At 41.0% G+C, this 20,564-nt stretch overlaps 1 protein-coding gene across 1 annotated transcript in view; it reads right to left on the bottom strand.

Moving 5' to 3' along the window:
- Positions 1-20,564, bottom strand: part of FNDC3B (fibronectin type III domain containing 3B) — a 354,613-nt gene that overhangs the window by 25,876 nt on the left and 308,173 nt on the right. Inside the window, exon 24 of the mRNA XM_084638683.1 lies at positions 3,377-3,543. Coding sequence (XP_084494809.1) covers positions 3,377-3,543 — 167 coding nt within the window. The remainder of the gene's footprint in view (positions 1-3,376; positions 3,544-20,564) is intronic.

Raw genomic sequence — 20,564 nt, forward strand, 5'->3', positions numbered from 1 at the left:
ACACCGTAACTTTTGACACTGGAAACTGTTTAGTTTCCTTGCCTCAGCTGTTTTTAACAGCCAAGTTTCTGCTCCATATAACAGGGCTGTAATCACTATTGTGCTGCACATTCATATCATAGTTGTCATAGACATCCTGCCATCCAAATAGAGGCCTTTTAAGATGCTGAATGCCACTGACACAAGACAGATCCGATATGTGACTTCTTTGGTTATAGAATCTCTTGCTGTCAACCAACTACCCAGATACATAAAACTATTCACTCATTCAATGTCATTTACATGGCAGCATTGGCATAACATTAGTTTTACAGGAGGCATGCATAGCATTGGTTTTATCACCACTGATCTTAAGTCCCATTGAATCTGAAGTTTTCCACAGCTTTTCCAGCATTAAATGTAGTGGGTCAGTAATCTCTCCAAGTAAGAAAGTATCACCTGCAGACTCAAGATCCTAGAAAGATGAATCTTCAAATTTCACACCTCTTAACTTTTTCCTCAGTCAGCTTCATCAACAGTCTGTTAGAATATTATATAATGTAGGTAAGAAAACACATTCCTGGTGTAAACCTGATTCTACTAAAAACAGTCTGTAATACAACCACAGACACTCACACAGCTAAATGTACAGCGGTCCAGTTCCTCCACTAGGCACTCCATACTGGCATAGCAGTATCCATACTGCTGACTGATGCACTGAGTCAAAAGCAGTTGCAAAGTCTATGAACACAACATTAACTTTCTTCTGTCACTCTAGTCATTCTTCAGTAACATTTCCCAGAGCATATATGGCCTGTAGATCCACCTGTGTGGAAACCACACTGGTTGTCTCTAATTTTTGGGTTGAAACAATATTTCAGTTGTTTCAGAAGTATGATCGTAAACACCTCCCCTGGGAGTGACAGCAGCATTATTCCATTATAATTGGAGCAAGCTAATTGCTCTTTTCTTTTTTTAAAAATGGGATGATACAGCCCCTTTTCCAATCTTCTGGAATGCGAACAGTTTCCCAATCTTTTAAGACAGCTCTGAGTAGCCAGTGAACTAAATCCGGGTCTCCACTATTTAGCAATTTTGATGAAATAAAGACTATGTGCTTCATCATTTTGTAACTATTTGATGGCAAGAATCACTTTCTCTAATGTCACCAGCCTGTTTTCTGATGGGTTCATTTTGGGATTAAGTTATAGTAGGAGTTGCATCATGGTGGAAATCTATTAATTAATTCACAAAAATACTCACGCCAATGCTTAAGTTGTGCATCAATATCCTGGCAGTATTTTCCATTTTTGTCCTTAAATAGTGGAAGTCATGAGAATGGACATTCAATTACAACCTTCAAGCTCTCAAATACTGTCTCTAGCTTCGACACGTGGAAGAAAAGGACATAAAATGTTGGCAGTTTCATATATGTTTGATCTATTTCAGCAGTTTCATCTGCTACTCACAATGGAACCAAGCTTCATCTAAATCTTCTACTAGAGGCAGAGTCATTGGACCATATGATGGATCTTCCATAAACCAGAGATGAGGAAAGATCCCGATATAAAGATGGTATATGCACTTCTGCAACAATGTCAGTATCTGAGGAATGGATTGTGGAATGTTCAAGCATTCAGAGCCCCATTAGAAGAGTGACTTTCCTGGATGAAGAATTGGAAAGACTGAATGCTGACATACGTGGTGTGCAGGAGATACGGTGGAATTTAAACAACGAGAGCACAGCTATGACTTATAGAGGTCAGACTTTTTGATTGTTGAATGTCTGTGATACATCTGATGGGCACACTTGCGTTGTTCTAGTTTTGTTCCTGAGGGTGTAATCTGCACTACTGGCTTTGCAGATTTATTCTTCATGCCGGATAACGGCCATTTTCAGTTTGAAGGTAGGATGTCTAGTAGTTATTAGTGTACATGCTCCACATGATACAAGGCATGATGCTGAAAAAGATTCTTTTATGCCATGTTAGATGACATTGTATCTAGTACATCACCCCGCCTTCATATTGTCATCTTAGTAGATATGAACGTGAGAATTGGCTACAATGGAACTGGATCTGAATTAGCACTGGAACCACACGACCTACCAGAAGACAGATCAGATAATGGTGTGTGTCTATTAGAATTTGCTTCTTCACATGGACTATATTTAATGGCTACTTAGTTTCAGCACAAGAATTCCCGTAAGTATACATTTTGAAATCCATTGGGCAACAATACAACCTTGTATCCCCATTCTAGTTTGGAAACGCTTGACTAAATTCATGTAGGATGTACATGTATTTAGGAGTGCTGATCTTGCTCCGGAATTTGATTGACTCCAAATAGCAACAATGATGTTCCATTTAATAAAGTTCCAGAGACAGGTATCTACTACATTGAAATACTTCAGTGTTGATAAGCTTTATTATGAAGCAATTGCTAATAGTTACATGGTAGAAATTTCCAATAAATATTCTATATTGGATGACCAACTGTCTACCACGGAGGAAGAGTGAACTTTATTTCAAGTTTCTATCGCAGAGATTGCTGGAAAACAACTAATGAGAATGAAGGAGCAACACTGCAATACAGATGATACTATCAAATTATGGGAGAGTAAAAAAGGTGTACTGTAGAATGGATACACTGGACGGTCAAAGTCGAATCAGCAAAGAGAGGAGGAAATGGGCTACAGAGAAAAAGAAATGTCTTGATTAAGACATCAAGACAGCCTGTACGAATTATCGTGAACAGGGTAAAACACACTAAATGGTCAGTATGTCATCTGAATTCAACTCAGTTCATCTAATGTAAAATTATATGTGGCTCTTGTATTTTCTTGGTAATGCAACTTCCTTGAAAGGTGCTGTAAAGTGTGATCATTTTATACAGCGCAAAAGGGTTTGAATTATTGAATTTAGTTTGAATGCACTCTGCTTATTTCCTATGGAAAACAAACTTAAATGAGGCTATGCAGATGGGGATAATCTCCCTTCTTGTGCATACAAAATGTGAATGGGAGTTTTATACATTAAAGGAAAACTAAACTCTGGAGTGTTAAATGCATTTTCACAGTTGAACAGCAACATGTAATTCCATTAGTTTTCAAGTCCCATACGCATACCTACATATACATCCTATCAGTTATGCCCCTCATTAAAATATTTTGCGGTAATGGTCCCACATCCTGTAACAATACTTTTGTTAGTAACAGTATTTTAGACTATCTCTGTAGAGTAATTAACCTCGTCAGGTTTATATGGGATTTTCTTTGGTGAGAATTTAGTTTCCTATCATAAGTTATTGGAAAGTTATTTAACTAGTCAACCACCATGCCTTCCCTCTTCCCCTCGCCCCCACAGAGCATGCATCAGATCCCATCATTAATCCATACCTTTGATGGCAGGTGGGACAGATTTGGTTGTGCAGAAGGTACATATTTCTGAGAACGGCCCTTCCCCAGCATCATTTACTGCCTGTATTCTAAATGTGTAGCAAGTAGATTCCGTCAGCCTTTGTACCTTGTAGGTGTGACTTGGTCCCCTGTATATCGGAATAAACCTAGAAACCAGCAAATAGAGAATGAAATCAATTGCACTTGGGGTGGCAACAGCTTTTCTGAATGTTATATGCATATAGGCTTTTTATACCCAACCATCCATACTCTGAAGAAGTGTAGATCATATCATGGAAATTACCAAATACAATTACGAAGATTAGTACGTATACAAGCATATATAATAAATCTAATATTAGATATTAGGAAAACCAACAGTTTAATGTATCTTCTGCAAATAATCCTTCATATTTCAAAATAATTATATTTGGAAAACATCTATCTATATGTTGCCTACTAGCGACTTAATCAAAATGGATTAAATTACTTTACCATACGCCTTCATTACAATATAGTACAGGGATCAGCAACCTTTGGCATGCACGCGGCCCATCAGGGAAATCCGTTGGTGGGCTGGGCCGGTTGGTTTACCTGCAGCGTCCGCAGGTTCGGCCAATCGCAGCTCCCACTTGCCGTGGTTCGCCGTTCCAGGTCAATGGGGGCTGCGGGAAGTGGTGTGGGCTGACGGATGTGCTTGCTGCTGCTTCCCGCAGCCCTCATTGGCCTGGAACGGTGAACCGTGGCCAGTAGGAGCTGTGATCAGCTGAACCTGCGGATGCTGCAGGTAAAGAAAGTGGCCTGGCTGGCCAGCGGATTTCCCTGATGGGCCGCGTGCGTGCCAAAGGTTGCTGATCCCTGAAAAAGTAGAACCTCAGAGTTAAGAACACCAGAGTTATTAATTGACCACATCTGGAACAAGAGGTACACAATCAGGCATCAGCAGAGACCAAAAAACTCCCCCAAAACCCCAACAACAACAAAAAAACCAAATACGGACAAGTACTGTGTTAAACGTAAACAACTAAAAAAAAAAAATAAAAGGAAAGCAGCATTTTTTTCCCTCATAGTAAAGTTTCAAAGCTGTATTAAGTCAATGTTTAGTTATAAACTTTTGAAAGAACCACCATAACATTTTATTCAGAGTTACGAACATTTCAGAGTTATGAACAACCTCCATTCCTGAGGGGTTTGTAACTCTGTACACTGATATAGTGCTGGTAATTTACAGCACTTCACAAACACAGGGCCCAATCCTGCAAACCCTGGCTCACTTGACTAGTCCTTACTCATACAAGTAGCCCTGCCCCCCAGGCTAGGTCCTGCTCTCATTTACATCAGTTTAAACCCAGAGTAACTCCATTTAAATCAACATGCCAGGATTTGCAGAATTGATCACAGATCAGACAGATTTCTCTGTCCTGAAAGGTTTACAAATTGAAATAAAACAAGACAAACATCCAAGGCAACAGCTCAAAAGAGAGCATGTCACAAGATGATCAATATCAGGAAGGTGGGGGCAAGCTTGAAGAGGTAGGTTTTAAAGAGTGATTTGTGGGAATGATAGAGACTGTCTAGTGAATGAGATCAGGAAGACTGTTTCAGATGTAGAGAGCAGTTCTTGGGGGAAGACAAGAATTGTAAAAGGAGATAGTACTTAGGCACTGACTTCCAAAACACTGGTTCTGGCTGGGCCAAACACAAAGAAAGAAAACTTACTTGTATAATACAATACCATACATAAAGTACAAGTTGCTAGCCAGAGAGAACCTGGATTCCAATTTACATGGCTGTTTCCACTAGAGAACATGTCAATAATAGTCATACATCAGACAGTGATTTCTAGTTTTTTATGCATTCTGTAAGGGTCTGTCCCTATAAAGGACTGAGCAGAATTGGAACTGAAGTTACACAGGACAGCACAGGACACGCTCAGCCTCTTGCAGCAAATGATCCTTAATTCTCAGTTGGAGAACACAGCTGGTTACTTTTTGAATGGACCCTGAATTTATGGGACTATAAAATTTATGACTGTCAATCATGTGGTCTTCTGATGGTTTAACACATGCATTCAAATATTCTAACTATTTTAGATGATTTGGAACCACTGGGAAAAAGACAAAATGATTCCTTTTGACTTCTCCTACCCCAAATCTAGAGTTCTATTCTGAATAATAAATCCTGGCCCTTTAGGCTTTTTACAAGCATTAAAGAATAATCAGGTCAGGGATTTCACAACAAAAGGGCTTGTGCCATTAGCTCTCAGGGGACAGAAACCAATTCACGCTAAATTATGGTACAAATCCATAGAAGTACAAAGCACAAACAGAGGTCAAGAATCATCTGCAATAAAAAGAAATGTTCAGGGAGTTCAAAATTGCTGAATTGTACTTTGAGGTCTAATTAGGTTTCATACTCCCATAAAGCTTTAATGACCCCTCACTTTGATTGTAAATTCTAGATCCATCCTCACAAGTTATGAAGAGTTTAGGAGAGATCAGACTAAGTACTTCTCCTTCAGCCACTTTCTGATTTGATATGAAATTTCTGAAGAAGAATTGTACTTCTATTCAACTTTAGACACTGATGTTTTCAGGTCACATTGTCTTTGCTATCCCACACTTCTGACAGTAACGTAAGCATCAACAGGAAGTTTCAAATGGCCAGGAAAGAGCCCGTCATCACAGGGTAAGTCTTTTTAGAAGTAGTTTTATATTAAATGCTCAAAATGGATACAGCGTAACAGGCTGCAAATTTAGGCCTAGTCTGTGTGTGTGTACACACAAGCAGCATTCCCCTTACCCTGCACATCCCAACCTAAAGACTAGCTCAAAAGTAGTTCCAGCACTCAGGGAAGTGAGAGGATTCTTCATTCCTGCCAATCCAGGGTATGTGGATGGCAAGATGGAGGCAGAGTCCCAGCCTGCTGCAGCCTTTGCAGTGATGAGTAGAACTAGCTGGGTGTCCGAAGGGACGCAGATTGAGCCAACTAAAGGGATGATGTAGAATGTACTCTCCTCCAGGCTGGGGAGTTGTGGGTAGGTGTTGTGCTTACTGGAGCACAATGCTTTCTGGAGATGCCCAGCCACAGGGTGGCCTTGCATCACCCCCAAGGCAAGCTAGATTGTGTAATTTACAATCTGATCTTTCAAATAAAGCCAAGGAATCCAAAAGTGAAGGTTTTGTAGTGGCATTAAGAAGGGATCCAGTAAAGCACTTGTGTTTGTGCTTAAATTTAAGTCAGCGGGACTACTCTTTTTGACGGGGGAATTCTCTGTTTTCCTGAGGACTAGCTTACACATGCTACACTCTGATCCCTCCCTCCCTCCCTCCCTCCCAGGAGGTGAGAGGCCCTCAGCATTTGCATGCACAATTTTTGTTTGTTAAAAGAGAAGATGTTGCAAATATCCATGCAAAGCTGTATTTGCACTAGTTTTTGTGGCACAAGTCAAGTCCTCCCGCAGTTTACAAGTGTTTCAGTCAGCCATCCAGAGAGCAAAACAAATACCATGTGACTTAGGTCACCTAACACAGATAGTGAATGCACAGAGCAATGGGCACAGTGAATATGCTTAATTTTGTTTGCATCCAACATATGAAGAGTGGTCTTTCAACCAGTTATGCACCCATCTTATAGTAATTTCATCTATACCATATTTGTTTATGAAAATGATATGTAGAACTCTGCCAAAAGCCTTATTAAAGTCCTGAAGTATCCAGTCAGTTCCTTATCAGCTATGCTAGTTATCCTGTTTAAGAAGGAAATTAGATTGGTTTGGCATGACTTGCTCTTGACAAATCAATGTTGGCTATTAATTATCACCTCATTATTCTCAAGGTTTGAAGAAACTGATTGTTTAAAAATTTAGGCAAAACTCAGGAAAACTTACTGAGATTATTAACCTGCAATTTTCCACAGAGGACTATGGGAATGCTGCTGGTTAAGTTTTGAGTTGGAATTTCCGGATTTGCTCCATAAATTTCTGTTCTTAGTTTCCTAGACTGATTCTTATTCAGCCCGCTCTGACATTTGGAAATAGGCATAATTATTCCAATTACTCTCTCTCTCACCCTCCCCCCCCTTTTTTTTTTCATCACAAGGAACATCTGTCAATGAAAGTAAAATGCTTTCCAGGAAGAACCTGCATCCTCACTGCAATACACAACACTGTAATGTTAGCTGATTTAAACCTTTAAAATGTTGCCATCCTTTCTCAGATGACAGAGGAAAACAGGCTGCTTTATTAAGTCAGTCAGATTCAATTAGAGTTAGAGTCTGCAATAGCAATAATGGATCTTAATTCTGTCGGAAGATGCATATTGTGATTTAAGAAATGAAAACATTTCATCTTGATTACAAACATTTAAACTTCAAAACACAGCTGACTTTTTGATAATCATGTAGAATTCTATTAGAGCCTGCAGTAGGCACTTTGTATTCCTTGAGAAGTGATCTTCATTACATTTAAAAGCAGTGTGTTTTCCATTTGGCACTGAGGCTTTTAATATCTGAGAGACATGTTCTGCAGTCCCTACTCAAGCAGAACTCCTAGGGGAATGCCTATGGGAGTATTCCCTGGATAATGATTGCACTGGATTGCACATATTTGGAATCATACTACATCATGCATTGTAAGCTATTCTATGCATTTACAAAGCACACACTGTTCTGTCAGACACCACTGATTGTATGTTCCTGTGTTGTATAGCCAGTTAATGATTATTAAAGATAAGATTAACTTATTTTCATTCTGACTGTTGCTAGTGAACCCTTTTAAAATCTATAGCTAGTTTAAAATAATGTTAAGCTCCTTGAGCTCTATATAAGCTCCCAGCTTGTCCTCCTTGGTGAACTTCACATTGCCCCTGTCCCCTTTACTCCTGACATTCCAACCCTTGTTGTATGCTCATTTCTCTGCTTCTTGCACAATCCCTTCCATGCCTTTTTCCACACAGCCCCCGGTGCATGAGACAACAGTCCTGCACCCATCTCCCAGGCCCCCATCTTGTCTGCATTTGAGACTCTCTTAAAGACTGCCTAGCGAGAATGGGTGTGATTTAGACATAAAAAAGTCTTCTCTGTTCTTCCCCTTCTTCTAACCTCTACCCATTTATCTGCCTGTCCTTGGACAGAGAGCAGCTCTGAGCAGTGAATCTTCCTTCATGGATGATTCCAGGGTACATTATGAGCACCAACATAAACCGATCATCATCATCAGCAGGCGCCGACAAATACCCCGGCTTTTCCTTTTGTATGAACATTTCTCATTTAAACAAAAGCAATTAAAATGCAAATTGGCTTCTGAAAACATACTTAATAAAGAAAACATATCTAAAAAATTTATGCTATCTGATGACTTTGTCATGAGAGATGGGAAACACATACAAGCACTGGATGCACAATTCCAGAGACTGAGTTTCCCCTGCATGACTACATGCACTTGCCCAGGAGAACTATAAGTTTGTTTTCACTGGTTCCCCCAAGTCCCACCCAAATCTGCTTGCTCAGGCCAGGATAAAGGTAGAGAGAAATCTCAGCCAAGGTGGGCTCACTATCTTATTGGACAAATTGGATTGCTTGATAGATCAACAAAATTAGCAGTTGAAGGGAATGTAAGGATGTTAATGAAGCATGTTTCTCTGAAAACCTTTAACTCAGATTGGTGTAGTTATGAACATTGCCCCATATGGGTTATAAATTGGCTGAAAGAATGTAAATGCTGTAACCCACCCTTGAAAAATAAACACAGGTTTAAATTACAGAGGAAAAAATGGCTCAAAAAATCTGGGTGAACCATCTATGTGAACCCAAAAATTAGTCTGTGAGGTTTGAGAAACCTCTGGTTCCATGAGGCTTATTCCCCCCTCAGCCTGAGACTTTGAAGTCTGCAAGCTGTGAAGCTTAAAGTCAGGCTTTGCTCTGTGATGTGTGTGTGGGGATGGTGGTCAACTTTGCTGCCATTTTGTTCAATGGTTCAGTAAAAGATCCCAACAGCATTGTGTTTACCGTCGGAAGATCACACCATGCAAGAGTGAACCATTAGTATTAAGACTACATTTTAACTTGAGGTAGTACTCCCTCCCACTCAATAAGTGCCAAAACCTGAAAACAAAAGTGACTTTGTCTAGTGAAGGAGACATCCCCCAGAAATTCCCCCCATCTTCTTACTTTATCAGCTTGAATGATTCTCCCTGACATTCTGTCAAACACAGAAGTCATTTATTTATTTACGCAGATGAAAAGAGAGAACAGGGTGTCCTAGAAAAATTGTTCGGGAGAGATCATTGCTCTGATTTTCTCATCAATACTCTTTTCTCCTCAATAAAGATCTTTCTGGGAAATGGTAGGTATGTCACAGCTATTTTATTACCCCCACTTCAAGCCCTTCCAATCAAACAGAGGATTATGAATGTTCATTCACAAGTCCTCAACACAGTTTAATCAGCTGGTTCTCTTTGGGTTTTGCTTAGATTTTGGAAACACATTTGAATGTCCCAACAATTTCATTTAAAAGAAAAATCCAATGCACAGCACTAAATAAGAGAGCAATCTCGAGCAAAGTACAATGGCATAAATAGAAGCCTGATGCTTTACTGTCTTGCTGAAAAATATGGTGCTCTGCAATATCAATGGGCTGAAGAGAAATTTAACCTGGCAACCTGAGGCTTTTTTCTCCACAAAAACAGCAACTGCCTAATGTAAAACCAAGGTTCATGCATTTCATGAATCAACAGCGGTTAATGGCTTAATAAAGCAGGATTATCACAACAGTAAAAATGTCCCTGATTTCTGCACAATTACCACCCCCGCCTTCCACTTAGTTTTTTTTTTATAGATAGCTCCTCTACTCTGTTTACAGAGCACATCAAACCCTCATCTGTTTTTGTGATTTTCTTTTCCCACCAGCAGTTCCACACACTGTGAGGCAGCACCTAGGAAGCTGCAAAATAGGAACACAGTTCACCGGAGGAGTAAGAGAACGTCAAGTTCTTTGCAGGGCTTGAATTGGAAAAACAGAAGCCAGATTCTCAGCTGATCAAAATGGGTGCTGCTCCACTGAAGTCAATGGTGCTACATCCAGTCACATGAGCTTAGGACCTGACCCCAAAGTGCTGATAGACCCTCACCTCTAGGCTTCCGTCAGCATGAAGTCATTCCTCACGCACAACTCTGCATCATGACGGACATTCAAATCCTGCCTATTTCCAGCCACAGTTGGTCTGGAGGTTTAGCCCCTTCCAGTCTTCAACTGAACATCTCTCCCATTGATGTGAGAAAGTGTCATTTTGTCTCTCCTGAGACCATGGGGGCTGATGCACCAGAAATATGAGGGCAAGTGTTATTTTAAACACCTTCCTAGTGAGGGTTTCAGAAAGGTAGGGCAGATTTAAATTTGCAGCCTGCGGAGCCCCATGAGCTGGGAATAGCTGGGAAATGTGTTGCATCTATATATCCCCTGGCACCCTAGTCATAGCCCTCCAGTATGACCCATAATTAATCAGTACCTAGACAGACAGAATTCATCTATACATGATGTGTATATGGGCATGCACACATATCATCCTAAGCATTGAGTTGACCAACTTGTCTGGAAAATGCCAGAGATTTAAGAGCAGAAGTGAACACAGTATTTAAATATGGTTTTGTTTTGGCTGTTTTGTCAAAGTTTACTGTCTGAGTGGTACCAAATTTTTTAAAACCTAGAGAAATCACTGAAGTCAACAGCAGATTAACTGTAAATACATTTTTTGAACTTAATTTGTGCTGGTTTCATCAGCGTTATATACTGTTATTGGAGAAAATAGTTCGTATCTGATCCCAATGAGTTTAGCACTACTCCTAATTCTGTTAGCACTGGCCCAGCAATTCCGTAACCTAAACAAATGTTTTCTTCCAAGTAACCTAAATGAAAGAGCTAGTGCACAGTATTCCAGTTTAAAAGTGTGCTCGAAAACAAAGCCCCTCACTCGTTTTTCTAAATAGCATTTTTTTAAACGGATCCATATAAACAAGTAATGTCTCCTATTAAAATAGGCAGATATTTACAACCATACCATTCTACCCAGCTAATATAATCAAGTGCTTCTTCCTTCAGTATACAAAGACAAAGATCAATCAAAAGAGAAAGAAAGATAAAAAGAGAAATAGGAAAAAATATTTCCTTTCTTCTGCTTAGTCATTGACTGTACTTTACAAATCAAGTGATTTGCAGGAGATCCATGTTGATAGGCTCTGCAGAGTAAACCCATGTTGTCAAAAGATTCGGATCTAACCTGCATTCTGTGGGTCAGCCTTTCATATGCAGCAGCATCTGACAATATTGTAACCCATACTTATGGCTATGTGCCACTTTTCTAATGACTTGGAGGCACTGGGTGGAAGACAGCTATAGCATAGTGTATGCATGTAAACTAGAAGAGCTTGCATTAGGAGGCCTCTGCATCCCAGGGAAGAATTTACCCTGTGGAGTGACAGCCAGCCGTACCAACATCCTCCCATGCAGTTTACAACGTTTGGGAGAGCTCTGATTTATGTTTGGTGCTTTATAAGAGTCCTGTAGGCATAGATGAACTGAGTTAAGGCATCTTCCAACTGCCTCAGCTACACTGCTCTGCCAGATAGTGCTTTTATGGGCTGCCTGACAGAGGGAAGGTTCCAATTGTTTTCTTACACTGCCCCTGAGTGCTGAGGCCCTGCATAATCATTTACGCTCTTGGAAATCGCCATAGGGAGTGGGTGGGTTTGCATACAGCCCACCTTCTCTGCTCACACTGCGACTGGAACTGGAAATTCCCTATTCTCAGAATTAGCTAACATTTATTTTATTTTCTATTTCCCTGTTTCAGAACCATTAGATTAAAAAGACTTAGAGACAGTGAGGCTCTCTCTTTCATGTACTGTTAGCCAGTCTACTTTAATGACAAACAGAGTCCTATCCTACATCCTCTATGCAAGCAAACCTCCCACTGAAGTCAAGTGGGAGCTTTGTGTAAGTAAGAAGTAGGGAGAGAATGGAGACCAGGTCTCTCTGCATGCTAGTGATGGATTAAATGCTGATTCCAACTTTCTGGTAAAGAGTAGCATTACAGGTATGAAGAGAAACAAAATAATATTTAAGCATAGATTCATAGATTTCCAAGGCCAGAAGGAACCACTGTGATCACCTAGTCTGACTTCCTATATAATGTAGGCCATAGAACTTCCCGAAAACAATTCCTTTTGAACTACAGCCTACCTTCAAAAAAATTCCAGTCTTGATTTTTAAAATTGTCAGTGATGGAGAATCCACCACAACCTATGGTAAATTACTCCAATGGTTAATTACCCTCACTGTTAAAATTTGATGCTTTATTTCCAATCTGAATTTGTCTAGCACTTCAACTTCCAGTCACTGGAACCTGTTATATCTTTATCTGCTAGACTGAAAAGCCCATTATCAAATATTTGTTCCACATGTAGGTACTTACAGACTGTGATCAAGTCACTCCTTAACCTTCCCTTTGTTAAGCTAACCTACTTATCCTACTCAAGAGTGACCTACTTGAGTCTATCACTGCATGCTTTCTAATCCTTTAATTATTCTCATGGCTCTTCTCCAAACCCCCTCCAATTTATCAACATCCTTCTTGAACTGTGGACACCAAAACCGGACCCAGTATTGCCGCAATTGTTGCACCAATGTCAAATACAGAGGAAAAACAATCTCTGTTCTACTCAAGGACATCCCCCCACCCCCGCATTTGTGCATCCAACGATCCCATGAGCCCTTTTGGCCACAGCATTTTACTGAGAGCTCACGTTCAGCTGATTATCCCCCAGGACCTCCAAATCTTTTTCAGAGTCACAGCCTCCTAAGATAGAGTTGCCTATCCTGTAAGTATGGCCTACATTCTTTGTTCCTAGATGTATAGATTTACATTTGCCTATATTAAAGCACATATTGTTTGCTTGAACCCACTTTACCAAGTGATCAAGATCACTCTGTATCAGTGACTTGTCCTCTTCATTATTTACCACTCCCCCAATTTTAGCATCATCTGCAAACTTTTTCAGTGATGATTTTACATTTTCTTTCATGTCATTTTAAAAAATATTAAATAATGCAAGATCAAGAACAGATCCCTGCAGGACCCCACTTGAAACGCACTGACTCAATGATGATTCCCTGTTCTATTTTGAGACCTATAGGTTAGCCAGTTTTTAATCCATTTAATGTGTCCAATTTTATATCATATACAGTTTTTTAACTGATATGTCATGCTGTACCAAGTCAAATGTTCTACACAATCTAAGTATACTACACCAACACTATTACCTTTAGAGATAACAGGTCAATTAGGTCAACAATAACCTGGTCTATATTGGCCATACAAGAATTAATAACAACAGAAATAAGTTACAACAGACTTACTACACTGTCTTTTATTTCACTAACATTTGATAGCATCAATGACTCATCACATACATATGTGAATTTTCATGTCATTCTCAGTACTGTTAGTTATTTTCCTAGCATAATAGTAACTGATAGTTCTATAATCCTTGTAATTAAATCTCATTTGATGCCACGTTCATAATTGTTGACTGAAATTATGGTGCTCCATAGTACATATAGACAAGCTAATTCAGAAAGCTAAGTTGTTTTCTAGCATACCAACCTCGCAGAGTGAAGCTAGAACTAACTAAAATAGAGACACATTAGGGAACTATTTGCCACTCACTCTGATCTGGAGCTAGTAGGTATTCTGAATAAAAATTTGTTTTGAAATGGACAAGATATTATCTTTCAAATGTGGCTACTGCAGATGCACAGAAACCATCTTTTATTATGTTGCAGCAGACTGTGGGCTAGACTCTATTCTTATTTATACTTGGTTATACCAGCACACTAAATCCTTGTCTACACTATGGGGGGAGATCGATCTAAATTACACATAGCTGAGGTCGATGTACTTAGATCTACTTACCGCGGGGTCCACACTACACTATGTCGATGGGAGATGCTTTCCCGTTGACTCCCCTTGTGCTTCTCATTCAGATGGAGTATAGGAGTCGACGGGAGAGCAATCTGCGGTCGATTTAGCAGGTCTTCACTAGACCCACTAAATCGACCGTCGATGCATTGATCGCTGCATGTCAATCCCCTGGTAAGCGTAGACAAGCCCAAAGTTACATCACTGAAGTCACTGGAGTTATTAAAGATGCTCACCAGTGAGACGGAAAGCAGAATTTGATCCTGTGTGTTCAATTTTACTTAGCTCAGTGAGAAAAATTTATTAAATTAGGAATTCTTTGAGACTCCCACCGGGGAAGTAGATAATCCTGCACCTCAGAAGAATCCTAATATAGAGAATATTTTACCTTAGACGTCTAACACACTTATCCCTCTCCCCTCCCTTTGTCTCATCAGGTAAGACATGTGTAAATGACTCACATCCACTAAAACAATATTAAAGTAGTGACTAAAAGCAAGAAAAGAAGGGAAATAGAGGTGAAATGTATCTAAATATTCCTCAGATTTTAAGACCTTCAGGGCAGGGATCTCATCTTTTCTGTGTTTGGACAGCATCAACAGAAAGGGGCCCCAATCCTGATTGGAGGCTTTGGACGCTGTCCTAACAAATATGTACCAGTATGTCATATAACAACAGCCATCTGTACAACAGACAAGTACAGAAGTAGAACAGGATGCCTGAGACCTTAAAGACTTTCTGAATGTTGACTTCCTGTCAAGTTTAGGTACTGGAGACTAAACAGGAGCACGCATATGTCTCAGTCTTAATTGTGAATTTCCTTTTATCATCTTCTTTTCCACCCTGAGAATCTTCCATGCATTTTTTGCACTAATGTTCATTTAGCTATTATTATATTTTGAATACATTTTACAACTCAGTAGGCCAGATGTAAATCATAATTGTGGCTAGACTGGGTGTAAATTGTCTTAGTTAAATTAAGAGAGTGAACAATTTTCTAATTCAACCGCTTGACACCTGCAGTAACTACAAAATTTATGTTAGTGATCAGACAAAGGGAGAAATGTTTAGCAATGCATCTATCTGGGTCTATTTCTACAGTATTTCTATTCTTTCTCTCATGTACATTATGGGTAGTGAACACAGATTTTATTTTAAAGCTGACATGCTGTAGAAGAAAACTGACCATTTCTTAGAAGAATGGGATATCATAGTTCTGTTCCTTCACTAGGGACTATGCTACTTAAACCCGACCACAACACTTATAAGGGTGCAGCCTTTTCTACTCAGAGAATGTGTTGGACACATGGGACAGATATACTTATTTTAAACTCAATTTGCACAAAGTCAGTGAAACTTTGTTCTCATTGTCTAAGATAGAGCGAGAAATCAGAAAGTGACCTCATGGCAGAATGTTATAACAATTCTGAAGAAATGCATGTATCTTCAATATGGCAAGACATGTTTCCTAAACTTCTGAAAACCGAGGCCCTCTTCAGAAAAATGATCACAGTTGCAGCCCTGCTTTCTGCTATATAAATTAAGATGTGTAGGTGTTTAACATCTCCCTTCTTTCTAGTCCTTCACGTCACCTCCACTGTAGGACACATTAGTGTAAATCTTTATGATACTTTCTCTTCTTTCTTACATGTTTTAACGAACAGTGAAATACTTACAATCATGAAACTGAAAGTGTCTCTGGCATCTGAGTTGGCAACCACTGAAATGAACTGGGAAGTTCACATCTCAGAGTTACTCAGACTCTCTGCAAACTCAGGCAGATACCTCTTTATCATTTACACTTCCTTCATATTTGGAATATTTTCTTCATAAATTTAACAGCTAGAAACTCTAGAGAACAACTGAGAAGTCTCTCTAGATCTACTAGGGATTCTTCTGTGCTCCCAGGAAGCATGCCTCACATTTTGAAATTTTTTCCAGTAAGGATGGATGGGATCCACGGAGGATGGGATAATCATATGGGTTTTATCTTCTGAAATGACTCTAGTGTTTAGTAATTACTATTAACAAAGGTGGGGAGTGACCCACATACCACATGGTCTGTCTACTCTCTGAGTAACAGATTGCTACTTTAAACAGAGTTTTGGTTAGGTGGAATAAAAAAATTACAATGGCTCTTTTGTTTGCAAGTCTTGCTGAAGCATTTTACTAATGTTTAAAGTTAGGTATGATGCAGCATCATAAGAAAGCCATAGGGTGAAGTTCCAGACCCAATGAAGTCAATGGCAAAACTCCAAATGACTTTAGGAGAGTCAGGATTTCATCCACAGACTCTAATTTCCATGATGGAGCATGTATCTCTTGTGGGAAACACAGGGCATGTAAATCCAGGCTCCATACCAAGAGAGGCACACAGTGCAAATAACATGTGTTGTCATTGCATAAGCACTGTTTACAGAGGTTAGGTGAATGCTATTTTTTTGGATAAATTATGCATTTTCCATTTGTTAAAGATTATATAGCCCTTGAACAGTGCAAATACCTACAGTCTAGTAAAATGTTTGTAATGGTTCAATAAACACACAAATCATCTTTGTATATTTTTAAAGCAAACTACTACTATTAATAGTGTTCTACTTAGCCATTTATGTATATATAGTTTACAGTGAAAGTATTACAGTTTAACTTCTTATCTTAGTGCTTATCTACATGGGGAAGTTATTCCAGAATAAATTCGGGTGTAAATTTAAAGAACAATAGCTATTCCAGAATAAGAGTATCTACATGAGGAGCTATTCTGGAATAGTTATTCTACAATAGTAATTCCAGCCAATCTTCCTGTGTAGACTAGCCCTTACAGTCTGATTGGTTCATTTGGCCTTCTGAGAATAGTCACTGGCATTTTAGCTGAAAACTCGAAATGCAGACTTTTAAAAAGCATTACTTATTACTAGGGCCCTACCAAATTCACGGCCATGCAAAACCCGTCACAGATTGTGAAATCTGGTCTTTTGTGTACTTTTACCTTATATCATTCAGATTTCATAGGGGGAGGCCAGCATTTCTCAAACTGGGGGTCCCAATCCAAAAAGGAAGCTGTGGGGGGGGTCACAAGGCTATTGTGGGGGGGGGGGGTTGCGTTGCCACTTTTCCTTCAGTGCTGCCATCAGAGCTCGGCGGCTGGAGAATGGTGGACGCTGGCTGACTGCCCAGCTCTGAAGGCAGTGCTATAGCCAGCAGCAGCACAAAAGTAAAAGTGGCAAAATACCATACCATGCCCCCCTTATTTCTGCACCGCTGCGGGCAGTGGTGCTGCCTTCAGGGCAGCCGCGGGAGGTTCCTGGACCTGGGTCTTACCTGCCCCCAGGAGTGGCCCCTGCAGGGGAAGAGGAAGTCCCATCCCTCAATAGCCCCTCCAGGACCTGCAGCTGGAGCCTGGCATTTGGTAGGTGCGCTTGGCCAGGGCACCCCCAGCCCTGCCCCTCCCCAGTTCCAGGCCCAGTGCCCTGGTGCTCAGGAGATAAAGGGGCCTTCGGCTGGCTGTGGGTGTGTGGGCACCCAGCTCTGAAGGCAGCTCAGCTGCCAGGAATAGCACAGAAGTAAGGGTGGCAATACCACAACCCCCCCAGAATAGCCGTGTGACCCTCACATAAACCCCTTTCGTTTGGGATTCCCCCAGTTATAACACCGTGACATTTCAGATTTAAGTGTCTGAAACTGTGAAATTTACATTTTTTAAAATCCTGTCACCGTGAAATAGACCAAAATTGATCGTGAATTTGGTAGGACCCTACTTATTACCCATCTATGATAGGTTGGGGGTCCTGCTCCTGTTTCTTTTCGAGTCACAAACAACTTAGAGACCTTCTTGTGGTTTATTTCACAGTGTTCCCCCACTACCTTTACATACTTGTGCTGCCCCATATTTACAACAACATACAGTCCTTAGCTGCTTTGGCCAAGGAGGGGAGAGACAGAAGGGATCTTCTCCTCTGGGCTCTGACTCTGAAAGCCTGCACCCTCTCCCCACACCTTTGCACATCCTTCCTATCTTCAGCCTAATGGGCTACTGGGCCTCTCAGCTCTCCTCAGCCCATCCCAATTAATCAATTAGGCACAGCTCTTCTTAATCAAGACTACTCTAGAGCAACTAATTGGAGTTGCAGTGACCAGAGTGCTGGATCAGCTGCTGTTGCCCAGCACTCCATCACACACCTATCCCCTACTCCCTTACCTGACAGAAAGGTTTTTTTCTTCCCCCATGCTCTTCCTCACTTACCCTGTGGGGATCTCCCTCCTCCCTAGGGTAATCATTCAAGTCCCTCTTGTGGGGTCTGCTCATTCTCCCCTCTTTTCTCACAGAAGCCACGGGGGGGGGGGTAGGTTGTCCCCACAGCTGTTTCAGCCCACAAGTCTTCACACCATGGGCATCCTGGGAGCTGCATTCCCCATTCTCTCCCTTCTTACTTGTGGTGGAGTGTGTAGTCTCCCCGTATCTCCCTGATTACATGGGGCCCTGGGCTCTCCCAACCCTCCAAACCACACCTAGGCTTCTTCTCCCTGGCATTCAGGAGTGGAGGGATCCAAGGGATCCTTAACCTCTGTTAAGGAGATCGGGTTGAAAACCATTGCTCCAGAGCAACTAATTGGAGCTGAAGCAACCAGAGTACTGAATAAGTTGCTGTTGCCCAGCACTCTGTCACACCATGCTTGCCAATGACTTTCTTTTAAAACATATGTATAAATTATTCCTAATGTTCATTTCATATTCTAGTGGATTTATCTATCTGCACAAAGTTATAAAATACATTTTTATTACTGTATTTATCATTGCTAAAATAAACATAGAAATAACTGAAAGTAATCTGCAATTAATGGATTTGTTTATTTGGTCATTTCAGGACTAGGTCTTGTAAGTATTTTGAGCCACCAGTACAGGGGATGTTAACCCTTTTTGACCTCAGCAACTAGTCAAAGTTCAGGACTCGGGTGACCAGATGAAACGGACAAAATATCGGGACACATGGGGGAAGCAAAACAAAACAAAAAACCGCTGGAGCGGCCAAAGCCACAATATCACGACAAATGGTGTCCCATCCATGCATCGGTCGGGACGCAGGACAAAGAACTAAAAATTGGGAAATCTGGTCACCCTATTCAGGACCCTGGAGATGTTCTAGTTGGAAGTGGAAATTAATGCAGTCTGGTATTTTCTTTGATGCCATCTTGTTTATTTACAAAGAACATACAAAGTTCCCTGAACCCCCTTCCCGCACGCCGAACCCCTCAGCCCCAGCCTGGAGCCCCCTCCTGCAGTGCAAAACCCTCATCTCCGGCCCCACCCCAGAACAGCCCCCAGCCGGAGCCCTTACCCCCTCCCACACCCCAACTCCCTGCCCAAGCCCAGATCTCCTTCCCGCACCCTGAACCCCTCATTTCTGGACCCACCCCAGAGCCCACCTCCCCCCCCGCCCCAGCTGGAGCCCTCATCCCCTCCTGCACCTGAAACCCCTGCCCCAGCCCAGTGAAAGTGAGTGAGAGTGGTGGAGGGTGAGCGACGGAGGGAGGGGGATGGAGTGACTGGCGGGTAGAGCGTCAAAGAAGGGGCAAGGCTGTGGCAGGGCCTCAGGCAGGGTGTTTGGTTTTGTGTGATTAGAAAGTTGGCAACCTTAATACAAAGTCCTCCTTCTCCAACTCAGAAGGAACCAAGAACAAAAGGAGCAGTTTCTTAACTTACAGATACAATCCTCTTTAGTCAATACCAACCCAAAAGATCTCTTTCTAGCTTTTTCCAGGGTCATACACTGTGCTCACAGGTTACTGCTTGACTTTCTTGATTTTACCTCAGCCTCTCTCTCTGTTCTTGCCTGTTTTCAGTTTCTGGATATGTCAGTTTTCCCTCCCTCCCAACCCACAACTTTACCCAAAACAATACTCAGCAAAAAATCCAGGGCATGTTCACAGAATCCCTTTATCTAGGTAGAGGCTATATCCTTACAAGGGAGGGTGCTTTAATACCCATCAATCTAATTGAAGTTTTAACCCAAACCACTGCAACATCTGTCCTCTCATTAAAAGCTATAAAGTTGGCCTTACATAAAAGCCAAGTGCTCCCAATGTTCGCAATGTACTGTGCTTGCCAAAAACAGACTTTTCTTCATTTCCACTGAAGGCTGCACAAAACAGAGAAGACAAAAGATGCTAATCTGATCTTCCTAAATGTCACATAATGAAGAACAAATGAGAAATGTGG

The sequence above is a fragment of the Lepidochelys olivacea genome (genome assembly GCF_965140295.1).
Source record: "Lepidochelys olivacea isolate rLepOli2 genome assembly, chromosome: 9".
Classification (NCBI taxonomy): domain Eukaryota; kingdom Metazoa; phylum Chordata; order Testudines; family Cheloniidae; genus Lepidochelys; species Lepidochelys olivacea.